General features: G+C 31.9%; 1 protein-coding gene across 2 annotated transcripts; it reads right to left on the bottom strand.

Moving 5' to 3' along the window:
• LOC122025839 (transcription initiation factor TFIID subunit 12-like) lies at positions 1-25,204 on the bottom strand. Of its 2 annotated transcripts, none has more exons than XM_042584692.1 (8): positions 24,559-25,203; positions 24,188-24,337; positions 23,072-23,632; positions 22,743-22,817; positions 21,727-21,805; positions 21,568-21,632; positions 18,474-18,509; positions 1-523 (listed from the first exon to the last, which is right to left on the bottom strand). In XM_042584692.1, the coding sequence occupies exons 1-8, from the start codon at positions 25,108-25,110 to the stop codon at positions 398-400; spliced, it is 1,644 nt and encodes a 547-aa protein (XP_042440626.1). In that variant the 5' UTR covers positions 25,111-25,203; the 3' UTR covers positions 1-397. The 2 variants fall into 2 exon arrangements, with proteins under 2 accessions (XP_042440626.1, XP_042440627.1); XM_042584693.1 differs by having other exon boundaries at positions 360-523; positions 21,731-21,805; positions 24,559-25,204.
• Positions 25,205-25,775: the final 571 nt, after the last annotated feature.

Below are 25,775 nucleotides of genomic sequence, written 5' to 3' on the forward strand. Positions count from 1 at the left end.
TTACATTAACAATTACCTAGATTACTTGCAGGTGAAACATGCAAATTACATGTAATTTCTGTAGAATACTTTAATGAACAGATTAGTTTATCAAGCTTGAAGGAAGATAAAAATGTCTTTTGAACTTCAACCTTCATCCATCTACAGCTAGTTTAAGTTAGACAAGTTTTCTGAACCTATTCCATAGCCATAAATTAGAGAATTCAACAACAGGCGTCACATACAGAACAGTTGCTTAGCAGGAGCAAACATTCTTCCGTAAACTGTTAATATCTAGGAATTCATGAGGAAGTATTCTTGACCTAATGGCAAGCAAACTTGAGCTAGTGATGGATAGTGGTGTCTTTTTCTCCATGACAAAGTTCTTTCATTGCAGCCCTGATGTATAGGAAGGACCTTAGGCCTTTGGAGAGCCTACTATCTGTACCTTAGCCACGTGAGCTTTCGAATTGGCTGTGGTTTGACCACTGGATGCACTCTTTGTATTTGCAGAATCAGCTGTCAAAGCCATTGACTTCTTAATCTAAAAGAAAAGAATCGTTATAAATCACAAATTGTGGTCAGAGCATGCATGCATCAAAAGAAAAGCATTAAAGCATATAATTGAAACTGAGGAAACGTAACAAAACATGTCTAACTTATGCCAATCTCAGTATTTACACAGGAACATAAGATAGAATAGATAGAATACTTATTTTGGTCTATCCAATTAAAATGTATTGCATAAATACAAATCTTGACAGAAAAAAGAACAAACACGTCCTGTTTCACTTAGATCAGTCTACAGCCACCAACACAACTTCTATATGATATATGATAAACCAAGACCAACGGAGCACAACTTTTAAAGCTCTAATAACATTAGAGGAAAGGATGAAAATTATAGTATTGCATTGGTCATTCTTGATAACCACCTACCAGACTGCGTAGACAGTCCAAAACAAACTCTTAAATCCAAAATATCATGGACTAAGCTTGTAGCACTAGTAACCCTACAAACCTACTAACCCTATTAAGATAATGACACATAATATGGTTATCGCATCCTAAAGCTCAAGCATAAAGACTATCTTTATCTCGTTATTTATGCAAAGTAGTTTTCACAAAACTTTTATGCAAGCAACAGCAACAAATAAGTCTTATCCAACTAGGTGCGATCGGCTATCACTACATCACTACAAGAAATATGACTTTTTGCAACACGTCATCAACAACGCACGGTTAGGGTGTGTCGTTAATAATAGTTTTTACGGCACGCCCAATTAAGTGCGTTGCAGATAGTATTATGTTTATGCAAATGACGGCGTGTAGAAAAAGTACGCTGTCAATAAACTGTTCTTACAATTTACCAAAGAGTTGGTCTGAACATCTTATTAGGAGTTGATTAACAGCATCTAGACTTTTAGTCAAACTCATTAGCAACATATAACAACACCTTTGCTAGATCATGATTTTACATTTTCCCAGCTTGGTTGAATTATATTGTTCTTAATAGCATTCTAATAATCTTTAGTATGACAATAGGACTAGATATTACTGATGTCATTCATGCCCATCCTTTCAAATGAACAGAGCCATTGAAACCTAGTGTTCTAGATATTACTGATGTCGTTCATGCCAACCCAATATTAGAATATGACTTATTCCAACATGTCGAGCTTTGTCAAAGATTGGATTGGCTTGCATTGGGGAGTATCAGATAGGAAAAGTAAGATTGGCAAAACACTGGAGTTTAAAGTGTCATTTCTCGAATTGGTATTGCTTGTGGCTTCTAGGTTGCAACAACCCATCAGGAGATTGATGTGATTGTCCATTCCAGGATACTGAGATTGTCTATCCGCCTTCTGTTTCATGAACAAGACAATGTTGAATTGTTGTTGCAACGTCTCTCCTAAACATGTGTTTTCTCAAAATATCTAATTTCCTGGCATGCGAGCACATTAGCAAGTTTGAGAAGCTTACCTGCAACCTTGATCAATACTTTTCAGAATTTTGTTACTGGATAACCCAAATTTTGCAGATACTCAAGATGATGGAAATGAACAGGTAAAAGTTGATGCATTAAGGATTGGCCTTTATAAGAACGGTGAGATTCCAACAGACAGCAAAGAAGGATATTTTACACTGTTTATATGGGATCTGAAAACAGGTATTCTTTCAAAAATCACAAACCCTCTTATTTAGTGCAAAGAATTCTGAATTCTTTGATGATAAATAATTGTACTATTAGTTCTTATCTTGCCTTTAATTTCTCGAGTTGAATAACTGTCAAAATGAACTTAGACTTTCAGTTTTGATTTTATGATGATGAGTTTATCTTTTGATGTTGTGACTTATTGTAGTTGCTGGAATTTTGTTTTGAACCACTTTGCAGTTCTGAAGTAACCAGGTCTCGTGCTAAGATGCTGGCATATGAGATTGGCTCTTGGAATCTAAATGTAGATATCAATGGTGTTATTTCTGCATTACTCACTTTGTTCCAAACTCTGACAGGGAAGTGCCTCTGGTACAAGGTAATTGTTAACAAGTTAATTCTCCAACTATTCACTTATTTATATTATTGTTTTGTTTACCATTGTCAAATTGGAGTAATCTGCATATGGCGACTCTTATGATGTACTATTTACTTCAGAGAACTTGGAATTAACAATGACTACAAACTTTGTACTTTTTTGGTGTGTAGGTTGATGGAGGATCCAATACTAAGAACCTAACGCTGCACAATATTCAAGCTTGAGTTAGAATGGTGCTTGCATTTATGCTAGCTTCTCTTATGCCACGGGTTCATAGTAAATTTGGGTTTTTTCTTGTATTAGGCAGCTCAAATGTGGATGAAGGATTACGTGGCTATTTGGCCAAGGTAAAAAGCTTTACTTGTTAAAGGCAACTTGTTCTTGTCTCAGTAAACTTGGTGGAAGACAAATTAAGTAATGAGAGGCCATACTAATAGTTGAATAAGTTCAAAATCTGGAGGACCCTATGTTGTAAATTTTATGAAAGTTTAATGCAACATGATAAACATTCAACATATTGTCCGAATGTGAAAAGAAGTAATACTCTAGCTATTTGGGTTTGTTCACATGTCAGGAGATTGAGATATCATGAATTTCCTGTAAGACTTATTTGCTTCTCCTTTAATTTGCTAATTAGGCTTGTTGAGCTCATGATTTTTTATTGAAGAACCAATCATTTTTAGTATGATTGAAGTTCTGCACTACTTAGCTCAGGTAATTATTTTAAAATTGTGTGCTTTCTAAATTACAAATCTGTTATAAAAATAGATATGGTAGAATTAATAACATTGTATTGTTATTCAGTTAAAAGGGAAGGATGTGAGTCATGAAAATATCGATAATAATACTAAATGTAAGCTATTTCATTAATGCGTTGATAGAGTTAATACAAAAGGTTGAATTGCATCCACAAATTCAAAAGCAAAAGTGCATCACATTCTTCTTAGTAGTTCTTGTTGGAAAGTTTGTGTTGATAGGGTTTTTGTACAGAAGGTTGACCTAATTCGACTAGATGAAATATTTTTTCTCGAAGACACAATAGCAAGCACAATCGCTTGGTTATCTAAGTTTATAGTTTTGTATGACTAATATAGGTTTTACTTATTTTAAAATCATATACTCTTTTGTAGGAAAAAATTATGTTACTGAATGAATTTTTTATTACTAGTTTGGATTGTTTTACTTACTATGTGGTATATATGTGGTATTATAATTTGTATGCGGTATCTATATATACTATTTGAATGTCGTCGGCTATCGATTGCTCTTAATCGTAGGCACAACGCGCGCTGCGAATGTTCTTAACCGCAGCGCGCGGCGTGAGCTACGAATGTTGTCAATTGCTCTTAATCATAGCACGCGCCATGCACTGTTGATTTCTCTTAGTCGCAGCGTACGGCGGGCGCTACGAATACTCTTAATTGCAGCACACGACAAGCACTGTGAATGCCCATAACTACAGCACGCAGCGTGCACTGTCAATGTCTTATGACTTTTAACAGCTTGCAGTTGTGTAACGTGCGATGCATGCTGCGAATAGCATAATTGTGCACTGCGAAAATTTATATTTGTTGTAGTGTATATAGATCCCCTATAATATTAAGTTATATCCCTATTTATCATGTATATTTAAATACATTTTATATTATTTTATCATTGCTGATCAAGTTTTTTTTACTCCCTCTTTCTCATTTAATATTAGAATTTGTCATAATTTTATATTGCTTAACTGAAGCGGATATCTAAATGGACATGTAGAAATAAGAAATGAAGAATACAATAGAATGCATGGGATTATGATTTTGGAATAAAAAAATGAAGAAGAAAAAGTTTTCTTAAATTTTACGATAGCATAAGAATTTATAATAACTAATATGTTTTTTTTTAAAGAACACTTAGTTACATTTAAAAGTGAAAACAATATCGCAAATTGACTTTCTTATAGTAAGTAAGAAGGATAAGAAGATTTATATAGATTGTAAAGTCATACTTAACTACCCACATAGATTATTAGTGTTGGATATGTGCCTCAAGCATAGTATCATTAGAAAAAAAAAACACGCATGACTCCTAAAATCAAATGATAAAAGTTAAAGAATGGAAGACAATATATATCAAGGAGGGTAAGAGTACAAATATTGAGAGAAATACATGACGACTCGACTATGACATGTGATAAGATGAAGTTGAAAATAGTATTCATGAATGTACTCAATGAGTCAAAAGGGTGTGTGCATCACTAAGTAAAGAATCTTAGTGGTGAAATGATAAAATACAAAAGAAAATGAAGAAAAAATAAACAACCTATACTTTATATACTCTTTAAGAACGAGTAAAATTTTAAAAAATATACAGTAGCAAAAAAAAGTGATGAGTGAAGTTAACAATAAAATTTTTTAACACTTACATCGATAGTTGGATACAAAAGAAAATGAAAGGGGCATCTATAAAATAGCTAAAATAAGAGAGAGAAAGACAAGATTTTATTCAAATAAGGTGCATTAAAAATGAATGCAATAAGTTACTAGTGAATGATGAGGAAATAAAAGAGCGATGAAAAAAAAAATTATTAACTTTTTTAACAAAGGTTTGGATGACCAACTTAATTTAAATAATTTAAGTAGGTTAAAGGAGTATAAAAATTTAAACTTTTATCGTAGAATTAACATTTCTTTTGAATTCAACGATCGCTAATAAACTAACACAAAAAGATAGAGGAATTCAAAGAAATATCTTATATATAATACAATCAAAATAGTTGAAATAAAGAAGAGCATCAAGTGTTCTTTATGATTATAAAGTACTTCTAAAACTTAAAGAGAAGTTCTACAAAAAGAAAGTTAGACATGTTATGTTATACAAAGCTAAATGCTAGACTATAACTCGAGCATATGAGCAAAAAATGAGTTAGAGATGAGGATATTAAAATGTACGACGGACATATGAGGATTGACAGCATAAAAATAAAAATATTAAAAAAAATATCAGAGTTGCACCTATTGAGTAAAAACTTCAAAAAACATACTTAGACAATAAATAAATGCTCTAGTTAGACGATATAAAATTATGATAAATATGCACATCGAACGAGGAAAATGTTGAAAAAAAAGACTTAGTTAAATGAAACAAGATAAAATTTATTTTAATATAGATAATGATATAATAGGAGATAGAACCTAATGGTGTAAAAATATCCATATATCCGATCTCACCTAATAGAATAACGATTAGTTATTGTTGTATCATAGAATTCAAACTTTAGAAGTAGTATAAGCTTTAAACAAGATACATAATAAAAAATAGTTGGATCAAATGATATTTTGATAAAGGTATGAAAGTGCATAAGGTATTAAATGACTTAATAAGTTATTCAATCTGATATTCAAAACAAAAAAAAATATACCTGATTAATATAGGGTAAATACTCTAGTCTAAATACTCTAGTCTCCTTATGTAAAAAGGAAAGAGATATATAAAATTATATGAATTATAGAGATATTAAGCTAATAAGTCATACCATAAAACTTTGAAAAAGAGTATTATAAAAAAGATTAATAAGAGACTATAGTTACCAATAATTAATTTGGATTCATGCTTGGAATGTTGATAATAGAAGTTATACATCTAGCAACTAATTGAAAAATAATGGGAAAAGAAACCCGACTTATCCTAAAATAAGTTTATAATAGAGTTGTGAGAAAAAATTATATAGAGATTTTTAGAAATGAAAGGTGTTAGCATAGCGAATATTGAAATAATTAGAGATATATATGATGTAATGATAAAAGTGAAAACTCTAAGCGGATTAACCAAAGTGTTTTGTATAAAGATAGTTATATTAAAGATCAACTTTAAGTCACTATCTTTTTACACTAATCATCGATGAACTGATTAGATAGATTCAAGATACGTTACCATAGTGCATGTTATTTATCAATGATATTATTTTGATAGATGAGATAAGTGAATGAGTAAATGTTAAAACTTTCTTTTTGGTGAAAAATACAAATAAAAAGATTTTGGCTGAGTAGAGTAAAGATAATATATAAAATTTACATTTAACAATATTAAACACAATAAGGCAATTATTAAGATAAGAGATGGCGACTGAACTTTAAGTATGTAGGATCATTTTTGCTTACATAAAAAATAAACAAGATGGTTGAAATGGAGAGTACCAAATGTTTTTTGTGATCATAAAGTACTTTTAAAACTTAAAAGTTATACAAAACAACAGTTAAACTTGTTATGTTATATAAAACTGAATGTTGGACTATGAGTCAAGCATACGAACCAAAGATGAGAGTTACAGAGATGAGAATATTAAAGTAGATGAAGGGACATACAAGAATTGACAAGATAAAAAATGAGAATATTAGTCAAGTTGCATCTATGGACAAGATAAAAAATGAGAATATTAATCAAATTGCATCTATTGAGAGAAAATTCTAAGATACACGTTTAAGATAGTACGAATATGTATTTAAATGATCAATAAATGCTCGAGTCAAACGATGTAAAATTATGACAAATAAACAAATTAAACAAGGAAACGAAAGACCTAAAAAGATTTGGTTAGCAATGATAAAATTTATTTAAATAATGAAGATGATATAGTAAAGGATAGAACCAAATGTCATAAAAGGATTCATATAATCTACCCCACCTAATGGGATAAGATTTAGTTGTTGGTGGTGGTGTTATTCTTATTTTAGAGGAGGATCTCCTGTGTGGTCCAGGGGATGTGTCACTCGTATTTGCGGTCGGATCGTGGTCGCGATCCGACCGCAAATGGTTGCGATCCCTTCTTGGATTCACCGTCCCCACCAGATTATAGTTTTTGTTCGGAGCGGGCGGCCAGAGGCCGCCCGGAAAACACCCTCGCTCGACACCCTCGCTCATCACCGGAGGCCTCCGGGCGGCCTCCAGCCGTCCGCTCCGAACAAAAACTATAACCTGATGGGGACGGTGAACCCAAGAAGGAATCGCAACCATTTGCGACCGGATCACGGCCACGATCCGACCGCAAATACGAGTGGCACATCCCCTGGACCACAAAAAAATGGTCCAAGAGATATGTGCTCATTTTAGAGATGCATAGATAACTCTTACAAAACTTAGCCCCTTAGGTAAAATACTTGAAAAGGTATAAATAATAAAGAACATATTAAATTATGATACACAGGAAACAAAAGAAAAAGAAAAAGTAAAATGAGAAATAGAGTAGATATTGTTATAAAATGTTTGTTAAAAGACATAGTAAGAGTAGTTAGGAAAGGCAATAGGATTATAGCTCTCAAGATCGTTGTAGCAAAAGAAACTATTAATGTAATTAGCATATATGTACATCAAGTAGAATTAGATGAACACACTAAATATAGATTTTGGAAAGACCTTAATGAGATAGTATAAAAAATTCTGACAAATGAATAATTTTAATACAAGGATATCTAATTAGGCATGTAGAGTAAGAAATAAAATTATATATATATATATATATATATATATATATATATATAGGGTGCATAAGGACTATAATTTAGGAATAAAAAAAGGTTATATAAATTTCGTAATAGTATATCAACTTATAATAGCTAATATGTTAAAAAAAAAAGAATAACACCTGATTACGTTTAAAGTTGAAATAATAAATTGCAACTTAACTTTCTTATAACCAGAAAGTGCGACAGAAATATTTGTAAAATTTCTAAGGTGATCCCCGGAGAAAACTTATCCACCCAACATAGCTTATTAGTGTTAGATAAGCACCTTAAGCATAGTAACAGTAGAACGAAAATGTGTATGGCTCCTATGATCAAGTGGTGAAAGTTATAAGATAAGAAGCAAAATATCTTCAAGGAACGGATAGGAACACAAGTATTGAAACAAGGGCAATATGAGCTCGGACTCTGATACCAACATGATAGTGATCTAGTGATCTGAAATGGTATGATTGTAACGAATCCACCATCTTGAGGATAAGCAACACCACCTCAAAGCTAAGAATAACGGTTTGGCTACCCCAGGGATGACTCAATTGGTAAGTACATGGGATAATGACTGTAGTGGTCAGGGGTCAAAACTCGACAAAGGATTTCATCACCTCTGCAATCATCCGCCCATGCACTTGCCAATTTGGGATCCCTCTCAATGGCTTGTGGTAGTCGTTAGGGGGTCGCTAACGTGGCGATACCACATTTTAAGAATAATGATTAAGCTCGCCACTCAAAGAATCTTCCTAGGAGATAAGAAACCAAGAGATAAACAAAAAAAAATTGCATTCTTATTTTAAAGACGGATAGATAACCCTTACAAAAGTTAACCCCTAGGTCTAATACTTGAAAAACGTAAAAATGATAGAGAACATTTATGTTATGATACACAGAAAAGTAAATAAGAAATGGAGTTCGTATTGTTATAAATAGTTTGTTAGATGAAGTAATAGTTGGGAAAAGGAGATAAGATTATATCTCTCAACATAGTTGTAGCAATAGAAATTAGTAATATAATTAACATATATACACTTCAAGTAAGATTAAATGAAGACAGTAAATATAAATTTTGAGAAAACTTAAATGAGATAATATAAATAATTTTGATAAACGAGGTGATTTTAATATAAGGATATTTAATTGGGCATGTAGAGTAAGAAATATGGAATAAGGGGCTATGGCTTAAGAACAAAAAATGAAAAAAAAAGTTATATTCGATTTCATGATAGCATATGAACTTATAATAGCTAATATGTATTGAATATAAAAAGAACACCTTATTTCGATCAAAAGTGGGAACGATGCAACTCGACTTTCTTATGGCCATCAAAAGCGATAAAAATATTTGTAAAAATTCGAAGGTTATCTCTAGAGAAAACTTATCCATCTAATATAGGTTAGTAGTGTTAGATAAGCGTCTCAAATATAGTATCAGTTAGATGAAATATGCATATCTACTAGGATCAAGTGATGGAAGCTATTGAATGAGAAACAAAATATCTTTTTGAGAGTAGGAACACAAGTATTAAGCGAAATACATGATACTTCAAATATGACATGGGATAAGATGACGTCAAATTTGACAACAATGATTAAAAGTATAATCGGTGAGTAAAGAGGACGACATTAGCTTATAAAGAATTTTAGTAGTAGAATAATGAAGAATAAGAAATTAAAGGAAAAAAATAGCCTATAAATTACACATGTAAGAACAAAGAAAACTTTAAAAATAGCTAAGAAAGCAGTGAATAAAACCAAAAACGAAATATTTGGACGCTTATATCAGCAACTTAATAGAAAATGAGAAAGAGATATTTATACAATAGCTACCGTGAGAGAGAAAAATAAGCAATTTTACCCAAATAAGGTGCATTAAAGATGAATCTAATACATACTAGTGAAAGATGAGAAAATAAAGAAGTGAAAGAGATAATTTCATAACTTTTTAATAAAGCTTTAGTGACCAACCTAGTTAAAAAAATTTAAGTAGATAAGTATATAGAAATTTAAATTTTTATCAAAGAATTTAAATTTCAAAAGTAAAATAAGGGTTAAATGAGATGAAAAATGAAAAAAAAAATGGCTTGACCGAATGATATTCTAATAGGAAAGAAAGTGCATAGGGAAATAAAGTATTGGATAACTTACGAAATTATTCAATCTAATATTGAAATAGAAAAAATTTAGTGAATGCTAAGCATCTTAGTCCCCTTTATAAAAACAAAAGAGATATACAAAATTTTAGGAATTATAAGAGATTAAAGCTAATGAGTCATAAAAAGAGTGATTAAAAAAAATATGGTGATCCAAGTGATCGAAACCAATTTAGATTCATACGTGAAAGGTCGACGATAGAAGCTATACATCTTCTCAACAATTGATTGAAAAGTAAGAGTTACATATAATATTTATTTACCTAGAAAAAACTTATGACATGGGATTAGATGAAGTCAAATTTGAAAACAATGATTAAAAGTATACTCAATGTGTAAAGAGGACGACATTAGCTTGTAAAGAATTTTTGTAGTAGAATAACAAAGAATAAGAAATTGAAGAGAAAAAATTAATAGCCTATAAATTACACACGTAAGAACAAAGAAAACTTTAAAAATAGCTAAGAAAGCAGCGAATAAAACCAAAAAAGAAACATTTGAACACTTATATCAACAACTTAATACAAAAGGAGAAAGAGATATTTATACAATAGCTAACGCGAGAGAGAGAAATAAGCAATACTACCCAAATAAGGTGCATTAAAGATGAATCTAATATGTATGGGTAAAAGATGAGAAAATAAAGAAGTGGTGAAAGAGATAATTTCATAATTTTTTAATAAAGCTTTAGTGACCAACCTAGTTTAAAAAAAAATTAAGTAGATAAGTATAGAAATTTAAATTTCTATCAAAGAATTTAAATTTCAAAAGTAGAATAAGGGTTAAATGAGATGAACAAAAAAAATGGCTTGACCGAATGATATTCTAATAGGAAAGAAAGTGCATAGGAAAATAAAGTATTGGATAGCTTACGAAATTATTCAATCTAATATTGAAATTGAAAAAAATTTAGTGAATGCTAAGCATCTTAGTCCCCTTTATAAAAACAAAACAGATATACAAAATTTTAGGAATTATAAGGGATTAAAGCTAATGAGTCAGACAAAGAGTGATTAAAAAAAATAAGGCGATCAAGGTGATCGAAACCAATTTAGATTCATACATGAAAGGTCGACGATAGAAGCTAAACATCTTCTCAGCAATTGATTGAAAAGTATAAAGAAAAGCAAGAATTACATATAATATTTATTTATCTAGAAAAAACTTATGGCATGGGATAAGATGACGTCAAATTTGAAAACTATGATTAAAAGTATACTCAATTGTGTAAAGAGGACGACATTAGCTTATAAAGAATTTTTTTAGTAGAATAACAAAGAATAAGAAATTGAAGGGAAAAAAGAATAGTCTATAAATTATACATGTAGGAACAAAGAAAACTTTAAAAATAGCTAAGAAAGCAGTGAATAAGACCAAAAAAAAAGAAATATTTGAACACTTATATCAACAACTTAATACAAAAGGAGAAAGAGATATTTATACAATAGATAACGCGAGAGAGAGAAATAAGCAATATTACCCAAATAAGGTGCATTAAAGATGAATCTAATATGTATGGGTAAAAGATGAGAAAGTAAAGAAGTGGTGAAAGAGATAATTTCATAACTTTTTAATAAAGCTTTAGTGACCAACCTAGTTAAAAAAAAAATTAAGTAGATAAGTATATAGAAATTTAAATTTCTATTAAAGAATTTAAATTTCAAAAGTAGAATAAGGGTTAAATGAGATGAAAAATGAAAAAAAATGGCTAGACCGAATGATATTCTAATAGGAAAGAAAGTGCATAGGGAAATAGAGTATTGGATAGCATACAAAATTATTCAATCTAATATTGAAATTGAAAAAAATGTAGTGAAGGATAAGCATCTTAGTCCGCTTTATAAAAACGAAAGAGATATACAAAATTTTAGGAATTATAGGCGATTAAAGCTAATGAGTCAGACAAAGAGTGATTAAAAAAAATAAGGTGATCAAGGTGATCGAGACCAATTTAGATTCATACGTGAAAGGTCAACAATAAAAGCTATACATTTTCTCAGCAATTGATTGAAAAGTATAAAGAAAAGTAAGAGTTATATATAATATTTATTTATCTAGAAAAAACTTATGGCAGAGTCCAAGATTAATTTTGTGAAAATTTCTAAAGAAGAAAGGTCTTACCATAGCATTTATTGTTAAGAATAAAATAATAAAAGTGAAGAACCCGGGTGGATTAATTGAAGTGTTTTCTATAAAAAATAAAATTACATCGAAGAACAACATTAAATCCATATCATTTTACACTAGTTATGAATGAACTCACAAGACATATCCAAGACACATTACCAAACTATACGTTTATACATGGCATTATTTTAATCTATAAAGCAAATGAAGGAGTAAGTTTTAAGCTTAATCTTGGAAGTTAAGTTTTAGACTTAATAGAGTAAAGATAAAATATATGGAATTTAAGTTTAGTAATAATAGACATAGGAAGACAATTGTTAAGATAATAGATAATGAGTTCCTGTAATTGAAAGTTTTAAATATCTAGGATCATTTTTACAAGAGGATGAGAAGTTGATAGAGATGTTTTATATAGAATAGTTGAAATGGACAACGATGCTATTGTGATTATAAAGTATTTCTAAAACTTAAAGGAAAATTTATAAAATGACGATTAGATTGTTATATTATATGGAGTTAAATGTCGGGCTATGAAGCGAGAACGCGAGCGGATAATGAGTTGCAAAATGAGATTGTTAAGGTGGATATGCAAACATATAAGGATGGGCAGATAAGAGATAAGAATATTAGGGAGAAAGTAAAGGTTGCACGGAGGAAAAACTATAAGATACGTTTAAGATGATATGGATAATAAATATCCCAATTAGGCAATGTGGGACCTTGATAAATATGCATATTAATGTAGAAAGAAGGCCAAGGGAGACTTAGTTGGCAATAATAAAATAAAATAAAATTCATTTAAATATAGATAAGGATTTACTAAAGGATCGAGCCCAATGGCGTAAAAAAATCCATATAGTCATCACCACTTGGTGGAATAAAAAGCTTGGTTGTTATTATTATTGGTGTAGATCTAATACTTAAAACATCCCTCCTACAATAGAAAATCATTAGGCAAAATAAAGTTCTAAACAATACAACCCTCAATACACATTTAACACAAGGCACAACCATCAACGCATACTGACATGTCATACTTAAGACTTTAGTTTGACTACTAAATAAAGCTTCTAATTAACTTAATGGATAATTGAAACATTAAAGTAATAGTAGATTGGTCAATAACTAAGTTTTGGACTCTGAGTACTTCATGAACCATTATCCTAAAATTAGACTCCATTTGGCTCGTGTTGGCTAAAATTTCACTAGGCTTGGACTGCATCAATGGATCAAAGTTATTGAGGGTTAATTAAATAAATTAAATTTTTTTATATTCACTTGTAAATTTCATACGGGAATTAACACAAAAGGGCTTTTTTTTTAAATGAAAATGTATTCTCTAATGTATTCTTGAATTGATACCTATCATTAGAATTGCTTTATTTTTCATGCTATTTGTTGACTTAGATATTATTTGTATCTTTATATTGTATATCCCATACTTGTAAACCACAAGCTAATATATAATAAAAGTGTAACTCATATTAAAAAATTGATTTAGATTAGTAGTTTAAATTAACTTATAAAATGTAAATTCTAATTATTCATTTTTTTTAATAGATTTATTGATGATTAATTTATTAGAGATATATTATTAGTGGCATCTATTAGTAAAGATTTAAAAGAAATAAATAATTAAAATTTATCTTATTTTTTATAAAAGATGATGAAATATTGTCACTCTAAATGTTAATAAATAATTGGAAAGAAAATAATAATTGATTTTATATATATATATATATATATATATATATATATATATATATATATATATATAAAGAATATATATTAAATAACTCATATGAGAAGTTAAAGTAGCAATATAAATTGTGATTTACTTTATTTCTTAATCTAGATTAAATTCGTACACATTTTTTCTCTTTACCCACTTAGCAAATTTTTATTCACTTTCTATTTTTCCTTATCCTTCAATTTTGTTGGCAAAGATAATCTTTTGACGTTATAATTGGTTTCAGCTAGTAGACTTGCTCAAAGATTGTTGATTTGATAACTCCATGTTTGGTTTTATTATAGCGTCTTATTTTTCTTTATGTATATGTTTTCTAGAACTAATGAATTTTATATTAAAAAATGATAAATAAAAAGGGCAACCCGGTGCATGAAGCTCCCACCATGCGAGGTCCCGAGAAAGGATCCATTGTACGCAGCCTTACCCTGTTTTTTGCAAAAGGTTGTTTCCATGATTCGAACCCGTGACCTTTTGATCACGTGGCAACAACTTTACTATTGCGCCAAGTCTTCCCTTCTAAAAAAAAAATGATAAATATGTATATATAAAAATGTATACCTCCTACCAAATAGAAATGGATGTAACAATCTACAACCTTTCTGAAATAATTCTACTTCATCTTTGTTTATGGTAAGGGTTTTAAAAAGCATCCACAAATAATATGGAGTAAGCATTCTCCATAACCCATATGTGGTATGCAGGAGGGGCATATCTAATTAAATAGTGAAATAATATTTTTTATATATATAACATAAATTTATCAGCCTTCAAGTCTATCCTTTCATATTAAAATAATGTCAATTCTTTCATTAAAACACCTAAAATATATCAAACCAACTTAATTACTTCAACAACAACAACAACCACTAAATCCTTATCCCATTAGGTGGGGGCATTGGCTATATGGATTTTTTTACGTCATTAGGCTTTATCTCGTATATCATCATCTATATTTAAATAAATTTTATCTTATTTTATTGTTGCTAGCCAAGTCTTTTTTTAGTCTTCCTCTTCCTTGTTTGATGTGCGTACATAGTTTCGCATCGCTTAACTTGAGTATTTATTGGACATCTAAATATATGTCTGTCTCATCTTAAGCGTATCTCTCTAAGTTTTCACTCAATATATGCAACTCTGACTCTCTCTCTAATGCTCTCATTTTTTATTCTGTCCATTCTCGCATGTCCACACATCCACCTTAGCATCCTCATCTCTGCAACTCTCATCCTCTACTCATATGTTTAATTCGTAGCCCAACATTCAATGTCATATAACATAGCAAGTCTAGCGTTGTTATGTAGAACTTCCCTAAAAGTTTCAGAGATACTCTACAATTACATAAAACATCCAATGCTCTCCATTTCAATTATCCTACTTGTATTCTAAGTAAGAAATCTCTCTCAATCCCTCCATTTTGTAAATATGATTCTAAATACTTAAAGCTCTCATTTTCGGATAATTCGTCCTCTTCTATCTTAACAATTATCTCATTATATCTAATATTACTAAACTTAAATTCCATATATTCTGTCTTTACTCTACTAAGTTTAAAACCCTTCATTGCTAGTGTTTCCCGCTAAAATTCTAATTTAGCATTTACTCCGTCTCTATCTTTATTGGAAATACTTTAGTTAATCCGTCTAAAGTCTTCACTTTAGTTGTTACATCCTCATGCATATCCTTAATTAGTTCAATATATGTTACGCTAATACCTCTTTTCTAAAATTTTCCATATAATTTCTCTTGAGACTCTAACATAAACTTTTTCTAAGTAATACTATGTGTAGATCTTGTTTTTATTGCAAATACTTTTCAATTTGATGCTTGAGAAGATATATAGCTTCTATTATTGACCTTCTAGGTATGAACCAAATTGATTTTCAGTCACCGTGGTCTTTTTAATCTTTTTTTCTAATACTCTTTCCCAAAGTTTCATTGTATGACTCATTAGTTTAATACCCTATAGTTTGCATAATTTTGTATGTCTCCTTTGTTGTTATATAAGGGATTTATAGTACTTACCTGCCATTAATCAGACATTTTTTTCATTTTCAATATCATATTAAATAATTTTGTATCATACCTTTATCGGAATATTATCTGTCAAACGACTTTTTTATTGTGCATCTCATTTAAAACATGTTCTACTTCTGAAATTTAAATACTACGATAAAATTTAAATTTCTATACTCATTTAACCTACTTAAATTACCCAAGTTAAGTTGGTCACCTAAACCTTCATTAAAAAGTTGATGAAAATGTCTTTCTCACTCTTTTATTTCTCTATCATTTACTAGTACCCTATTACATTCATCTTTAATATATTTTATTTGGCTAAGATCTTTTGTCTTCCTTTCTCATACTTTAGTTATCCTATGTCTCTTTCCCCTTCTTTTGTATCCAATTTTCAATATAACCGTTAAAAAGCTTTATTCTTTGCTTCATCCACTACTTTCTTAGCCTCTTTCTTAACTATTATATATTTTTTAAAATTTTTCTCATTCTTACAAATATAATTCCTTATAAGTTGTTTATTTTTTCCTTCACTTTCTCTTACTTTGTCATTCCACCACCAAGATTCCTTACTTGATGGTGCATGTCCCTTTGACTCATCGAGTACACTCTTAGCTATTATTTTCAACTTTAATATCATCTTATCTCATGTCATATTATAATCACCGTATATTTCACTTAATACTTGTACTCCTACCTTATTTTAAATATATTTTGTTTTACATCCTTTAACTTCCACCACTTAATTTTAAGAGTCGTATATATTTTTCTTGGCATGTATATCAAACGAGAAAGTGGAAGACCAAAAAAGACTTGGTTAGCAACAATAAAACAAGATAAAATTTATTTAAATATAGATGATGATATAATAGGAGATAGAGCTAAATAGCGTAAAAGGATTCATACAGCCGACCCCACCACCTAGTGGGAAAAGACTTTGTTGTTGTTGTTTATATTTTTCTTGATACTATACTTGAAACGTATACAACTTAATTAACACTTTTAAAAATAGCTTATATAGAGACAGTGCATATCATTTATAAAACAAGTGTTTGAGTTAGCACTTTTATTTTATAAAATTATAAGCTATCAAATAAGATATTAATTTGCTTCATTTTGGATTGGTTCAAGTGAACCAAATAAGATTTTTTTTCCTCTTTTAATTGTATATCTAGATAACATATGCTTTATATGGTTATGTGGCAACAATGTAGACATTTTTAAAATTATTTTATCTTACTGCAATCTTATCATGAACATAATCAGTTCTAAACATTGAATATAATTGATATGGAAATTAAGTTTCCATCTTGTAATTACTCGTAGCATTTTCTTATTCATGGGAAAGGAAGGCATAAAGAAGAAGATGATTAAGCTAATGCTCAATTCATGAAAGACTAAAAAGAAAGGCAAGCAATGTAACTTTTGCTCATTTGTTGGAAGAGGCTATCAAAAAAGATGGAGACAATTCGTCAAGAGTTAAATTCTTCTTGAAGGAGAAGAATAATAATGTAAACAAAATCAACTGTTCGAAATTTATAATTTTTTAATAAATTTTTAAAAAATTATTATTGTTTTTATTTTATGCATTGTAGAGATTCGTTCATGTATGGTTTACGAAAGAGATTATATTCATCCAACCATCAATAATACTTTACAATATTAATCTTTTGGATGTTCTCTTGAAGAACACTAACAAAGGCATGCAATTCCATTAAGATCATCCACGGAGGAAAAGGATTTATCCATTTTTTTCATTTGCATTGTGATGAAAAGACAACTCAAACAGGCTAAAGTTGATTTGAAATTATTTCAATAAGGAAACAACCATCCAATGATGTGGGATTGTAGTTGTGTAAAATTCAAAAGTAGAATAAGGATGGAGGATCGTAAAGGAACAAGGGAGAAGAATTTGAAAAAAAAAAATCCATTTTCATTCTATTTTCTGGTCATTTTATGTTCTTTATTTAAAACTATTGTTAACCAAATAATCCAATTAGCCACATGGAAGGATTAGCTGATATTAGTTGAACCGTGGTAGCCAAGTCTGGTTCGCTTGCAATCTATAATATTTTACTCACTCAAAATCATGAAGACTATCAAGAAAGATGAGCAATATACTTCGACAGCAAAACAAAAATTTGCAAGAAATGGAACATACTTAATAAGCAACATGCTGATGCACTATTTGATGCAGTATTGATGAATTGGTACTAAAGGCATCACATGTAATTGGTGTTGCTCATAAGAAATTTGTACCTTTCTGTTCTATATTGTACTATGTAGAGAATAAATAATATCTAGGTATGGGGGGAAAAGTCCTCAAATTATCTAGGAACTTTAAGAATCATTGAGTGTAACAATGTGATAATATTTAGGAGAATATAAGGTTTAACAAGAAAATATGCATAGAAAGAATGCATACCACAGCAAGCCTCTCCTTGTGAATATCATTAGTGATCTGAAATCAAAATCAAATATTTGGGATAAGCTTCGTAAGTGTAAAAGATAAACAATAAAGTGTAATACAAAAATGAAATAGAAAGGCTAATGTTCCAGGACCATCAGTCCATATGTCCTAGTGGGTGAGGAGAGAAGAGGGAGAGCTGTGACCAATAGTTGTCTATGTGAAGGGGAGGAGAGGAAATTAAAATTTTCATCTCCAGCCTTTTTATTCAACCTTTTTCCCACTCCATTTAGAAAGGAGATAGCAGTAGTTGACATCTGACCATGATCCGACAAAAGCCCAAATACCTGCCATGGTTTGACCATGGGGTGGTGTTGGTCCAGTGGTGATCCATCCATGGTTTGGGAATGGTAAACAATAGTCCAACCATGGTCTAACAGTGGGGGACAGTTGTTCACCAACCAGATCCTGCAACCATCATGAACTGGCCTCGTCTTAATGATGACCAACAGCAATTTCAAATCCTCCACTGGTTCACAATAGTCCGTCAATGATTGGTGGCAACAGGTGATGATCTTGCGGTAGTCAGATGTTGGGCAGTAATGGTGATCCACAACTAGTGATAAACAAAAGAAATATAATCCATTTATTGTGTCCCTCTAGCTCTCCATGTAATCCATCGGACAGATCATTTTTGGAGTAAAAGATAGGCTAAGGGACCCACCTTAGTTCCATTATTTTGTTATTTTCATCCAAGTAGATGACTAATCCTCATCCCTTCATCTCCAGTTAGGCTCTCTTTCCTCCACATATACACTGCCTCAATGCTCTAATCATACTAAAAATTCACATATGAACCTGAGTCCCTAGTGAAAGGAACTCTTGAACTCTTGCAGTAGACACTGTTTTGTCAACCAATGAATGACTTGTTAGATTGATTAAACAAAGTTCTTTTTATTATCACAATATTTCTCCATCCTCCTAGGCACATGTCTTTTTGCAACACCATAGTAATGCAAACAAGAAAATGGATCTATTTGAATTTTGAATTGGTTTAGGTATTGTCATATTTTAGGTGTTAAAGATTCAGTAATTTTTTAATTTGGTAGTAAAGTAATATGTATCATTTGTTGTGGTAAGAGTTTGTTAAGATTATTGTGTTCCCAATTAATGGTATTTCTTTCTTGATTTAGTTGATATTAAGTCTACAAAAGTATTGTATATGTATTATTCAGTTTTTAGTTAATAAAACTTCACATTGAATAATCTCTTTGAAAGAACTATTCTTTTCTGTGTTGAAGTAGTTATCCTTTGGTTGATTAATTTTGTCCTAATATTTTGTGTGAATTAAGAGTTTAATTTGGTATTATATCAATTTAGTATTAGAACATTCTCGTGCTGCATCAATTTGGTAACATAGCTACTTATGCTACACTATGTGGTATTAGAGTGATTACTTTCTTTATATTTGAGCGTCTTCATGCTGCATGGTCCAAATTTTTATGTAATTTGAGGGTTCAATGTATTGTTGTATCTAGTAGTCATTACCTTCTCTCACATTAATTTCTCACAAGGCAGTCATGTATGTCAAAATAGTCATTGCCTTCTCTCACATCTATTTCTCTCATAAGGGGCAGTCAAGTATCTAGAAATGGATTGTTGCAAAGAAGTAAAAGAAAGACTAACAGATTGGAGTGTAGGATATATGTTAATGGATCTATCTCACATCCCTAAGCAAGTCTTTGAATATGACATAACATTTATGAAAACAAACTAAGAGGGCATGCCGAAGAAAGTATGAGTACATTCAGGCACATATTCCTTACTTGAAAATAATATGACAAAATGTTAGTTATTTCAATCTCCTAACCATTTTTCGGGAATATAATATCATGACATTTACTATATAGAGAATTCTAGAAAAGAGAGATGTTAGCGTAATATATATTGAACTAATTAAAGATATGTACGAGAATGTAACTACTAGAATAAAGATTACAGGCGGAGTAACTGAACCATTTCCAATAAAAATAGAATTATATCAAGAATCAGCTTTAAGTCCCTATCTTTTTTAGCATAGACAAATTCATTGCACACGTTTAAGACATAGTACTGTGGTGCACATTGTTTACAGATGATATTATTTTGGTATATGAAACACTTGAAGGAATAAATGCTAAACTAGAATCTTGACGAAAAACACTATAAGGAAAAGGTTTTAGACTTAGTAGAATAAAAACAAAATATATGAAATTTAAGTTTAGCAATATTAAACATAATGAGACAATTGTTAAGATAGGAGACGATAAGTTACCGGACCCGAGAGTTTTAGATATTTAGGATCATTTTTATAAAATGATAGAGGGATTGAGAAAGATATCTTACATAAAATACAAGCAGAATGGTTGAAAGGAAGAAAAACATAGGGTATTTTATCTGATTGTAAAGTATACTAAAACTTATTTGGAAAATTCTACAAAACCATAGTTAGACATGATATGTTATATAAAGTTGAATGTTGGACTATGACTCGTGCACATAAGCAAAAGATAGATGTGTGGACATACGAGAATGGACAGGATAAAAAATGAGAACATTAGAGAGAAAGTCGGAGTTGTATCTATTAAGGAAAAACTCAGAGATACGTTTAAGATGGTACGGGAATGTACTTAGACAACTAATAAATGCTCTAGTTAGATGATGTGAAACTATGACAAGCACGCATATCAAACGAGGAAGAGGAAGACCAAAAAAGACTTAGTTAGTAACAATAAAACAAGATAAAATTTATTTAAGTATAAATGATGATATAGTAGAAGATAGAGCTCAATGGTGTAAAAGGATCCATATAGCCAACCTCACCTAGTGGGATAAGGCTTGTTGGTTGTTGTTGTATAATATCATGACATTTGAATAGTTGAGCATGACAAAATGAGCATATCAAACTTGGTATTCATTTAGAGATTCATATTACAGTTTCAAAGACAATATGTCCGCTATTTTTTCATTTTCACTAAGCAAGATTTTGCAAATTTATCATATTTGAGATATGTGAAGATGACACAAATATAAGAACATCACCCTTAATCTCATAAATATGTTATTGGCATACCTGTTTTTTATAACACTTAACCTCATCTCCACCAAAACCCGGCAGTGTAATGTTCCAATTTCTTTCTACACAAGAAAATGTGCATTTGAGAAAGGCTGGAGGAGGAAACTTGTGGAATTCAAAGTAACAAGCTAAATATAAATTCCCTAGGTTGCTCACCTACATGGAGGAGTATGTCTTTTGCTTCCAATGTAGAAGATTTTCGATGTTTAGCCAAAGAGCAAGCAAAGGTGGTTATCTGCTTAAGAAACCAAATCACAAACCAATATATATATATATATATATATAATGAAGAAAGAAAGACAGTTCAGAAAGATAGATGTTTATTTGATTTATTCACAATTTAATCCATACACAAATCTGCAATGGCCAGTGATGAGCATTGGGTATTGACGAATCTATGAAGTAGCAAGCCGACTTGCTAAACAACATACACCCATTCTGATGGATGTGTTCACTTAAAAAAGGATAGAATAAACACATCAAGTCTGTGTTGTCATGCTTACCAATTAGGCTAGTACACGAGGTTCCACCATTCTTTCTGTGCAGATGCAAGTAGAGGAATTTTTTTTGGTGGCCCAAATTCTGATGTAGGTCTAAACTATCAAGATTTAATGTTTTGTTAAGTGTCGATTCTTTTTAGAGTCATCAGCCATGACCAACAAAATTTGCATTTTTTTTTCCTTAAACCACTCAGTTACTTATAGAGCATCTTCTTTCATCAAGGTGGGGTCTACACTTTAAAAATGATTTTGCAGAACAGCTAGCGTTTGATGAGCCATTGAAGGGGCAAAAAATAGTCCTATCATACTAGAATCAAGGAATAGAATTTCAACATTAAGTTCAGATCTCACGTAAATAATACAAATAAACATCAAAAGAAATCAACCTGGCATATTTTTCAAATATTCTCATGTCATACCTCATCTTTTGTATGTTCCAACAAAAAAAGAGATGGCAAAAGAAGTATTGTGTATGAACCTTAATAAATAATCCACAAAAATTGATTCTGTATTCTCATAGGCAACCGGATAAAAATAAAGCATTTAGGAATTCAAATTGAAGCACAAAGTATATTGCTAAGAAAGAAAAGTAGAATTGCTATTTTTTGAATTTTTTATAGCCATATTTACATAACTAAAAAAATTAGTCTCAAGGTCAAAGTAGTAACTCACAGACTCTATGAAATCTTCACCAATGTCAACAAGAATGTCTTCAACTTCAGAATCCAACTTTTCTGATGGATCAATCTGCAGAAAGGTTATTACAAAGTCAGCAGACGTGAATCATGAATAAGTCACAGCTATCGCAAACTAAAGGCTTTTGCAGCAGATAAGAGTTCCCCATGGCTCTACTAAGGAGGCCCCTGTCAATAAATACTACAAGAGTCCAGAATACAACTGATGCAAAGGTAGATATTCATTATGAGGGATGACGGAAAAAGGAAGAGGAGAGGGGGGAATCTCCAATAGTAAAAGCCATTGACCTAATGTTGTCAGAATACCTGGTTAACCAACTCACGGATGCTTCTCTTGCTGAGAACTTGATTTCCAGATTCTGCAGCATCTGTATCAATAGCTGCACTGATAGCTCCTGACTGCCCAGGATTAGTTTGCACCAATGTTGGCAGATTTGCCTTACTAGAGGCTGGTCTAAGTGGCCTTGCAGCTTGTTGCAGTTGCTGTTGATTCCTCAACTGTAGGTTTTGCTGACTATATTGCTCTTGTGGTTGGCGTGATGAAGCATGATGTTGGAGGAATTGTTGTGGCTGCTGATGTGGCTGTTGCATTTGCTGTGGCATTTGTTGATGCTGTTTGTGTTGTTGAAGTTGTTGTTGTTGCTGCTGCTGCTGTGGTGCTACCATTTGCTGAGAAGTTATGGAGTTAGGCAAGTTTGGTCTCTGCTGAATTGTTTGTTGTTTCATCTGGGGCCTAAATGATGATGAAGGTGCCAAGGTAGCTGGCATTTGTTTTCCTTGTGAGGATAATGGCTGTTGAGATAGTGAGGGCATGGAACTCGAGGAAATGACAGAAGGACCCCTCATCAAATTAGAACTTTGGAATTTCTGTACCAGAGTAAAAATCTTAGGAAAAGAGACCAGATAGTCGATGGAACATAGTAGAGTAAATACTTTCAACTAAGGAGAAAATTTTACATAAGATGGAATCAAATGATAATCAAAAATCAGGGTGTATGATAATTATCCCACATCTGATGTCACATATTTCTTCGTTGTAAATCATCATAAGCAATATGGTGATTTGGCCAAACATTTTTCACTCCCCTGCTCATATGGAGTTCAATCTAAAGCATTTACCCACAAAGTCTGCTTAGGAGAAGTCAAGTACCTATGAAGCAAAGGGTTGTCCTTGGCGAACAAACCCAACATAGGAACCGCATAGGTGCTAAGCACTCGGCGCATGAGGTTTGTAAGCAATTGTGTCACTCGATAACAAATCACAAAAGAAATTCTGACAATGTGGCAACAACAACAACCCAACAAAACATTCCAACTCAAACAAAGGAATCTCTTGATTAAGAACAAATGGTACACAAAGGATTATTGCGAAAGGGATACCCAATGGATTCATTTGTTTGACTAAGTAAATTCTCCACCTACTTGATTAACTGAAAAGGCTGGCCCTCTAGATGTTGGCTGAATAAATCTCTGCTGTGGAGGGCCAGAAGCTCCAAGTGGTCGAATCTGCGAACTCGTACTAAGAGAACCAATCATTCCAATATTCTGAATCCCTTGAATTGGTTGCCTAACCTGAAAAGGCAATTGGGGTGAAAATCAGTATCCAGACAAAAATAGATATTTTTCTTGTACATAAAATAAGCTAATTTAGATCAGAATAATAAAATCTTCTCAGTAACCATCAATACATCCAAAGGCACACAACTGGTCGAAACTGATAGCTGAATGTCATTGCAGAATAAAGTGGAAGGCAAAACCCTAGAATAAAGTAGAAGACGAAATGGAAGGTGTACCTGGGCATTAGCAGTTGGGGGCTGCTCGGGCATGCGTGGCAAAGCACTGAACGGCTGAGTGAATGACGAAGAGGCACCGAACGTGGGATAGGATGCTGCAGAAGACTCCTGGGCCCTTATGTGAGGGCTATGAGCTGGGACCCCAATGGCGAGCCCAGCCCTTTGCGATGAAGCTGTGGGCGCTGATGGAGAAGCAGAAACAGCTGGACCAGCGGAGGAGGTGGAGGAGGAAATGGACGGAGTAGCAGGAGAAGGGAGCTGGTGGTCGAAGTGAGGGAAAGAGGATTGGGGGCGATTCCGGAGGACAGGCGGCCTCAGATGCTGCTGAATAGGCTGGTGTGATTGGGACGGAGGAATCGACTGAGATTGAGGCTGGGGAGGGTTTTGGGAGGTGGAAGGGGCGGCGATCGATGAAGAAGAGGCCGTAGAGGGTGGTGGCTGGGCAGGATTTGGGGAAGACGACAGGTTGGAGTGCGAAGCTTCACTAGGAGCAGATGCTGCTGCAACTGGTGCCGGCTCCGACGATGCGGCGGACGGCGGAGGATCCTCCATCACGGCGGGCAAGTGCAACCTCGAGGTTTCGGACGCGGAAAGGTCATCTCTTTGCAGGGGAGAAATTCCTTTTTACCCCTCAATTACTTCGGATATTTGCTGTATTTATTAAATGTCCTTTTTTTTTTTTTTAATTAACGTATTCAAGTTGTGCCATCTGACTAATCTAACGATGATCGATTTCGTCCACGAAATTTTTTTATTAATAACTAAGTAAATTCGATAATCTACCAAAACAATTCACACCGATATGTGAATTAACCAAAAGACATGCCAAATTTTAATATTTATCAAAAGACGAATTTAATTTATTTTTTTTATTTTAGCCTTTGATTATTATTTTCTTCTCTTTTCTCAATCATTCGTATACAAATTCTCTTCTCTTTCCTTTCTCTTTTTCTCTTTTGAATGAATGCATATATGCACATTAAACTTAGGGATTGATATTTTTCATATTAGACCTACAAGAGTTAGGGTTTAGTTGATTTTTTTATAATATTTTAACATCTTCGAAGAAATCAAAATATATAGACAACGCCATTAAACTCCTTACATCCTCATAAATTCACATGACTTAAAATATGTCCAATCGGACATGTCTAGGTCAATTAATAGATTTTTATCAAAACTCACTAATGGGCATAGAGACTTTAAATTACAATCAT

This window comes from Zingiber officinale, chromosome 1A, assembly GCF_018446385.1.
Source record: "Zingiber officinale cultivar Zhangliang chromosome 1A, Zo_v1.1, whole genome shotgun sequence".
NCBI lineage: Eukaryota > Viridiplantae > Streptophyta > Magnoliopsida > Zingiberales > Zingiberaceae > Zingiber > Zingiber officinale.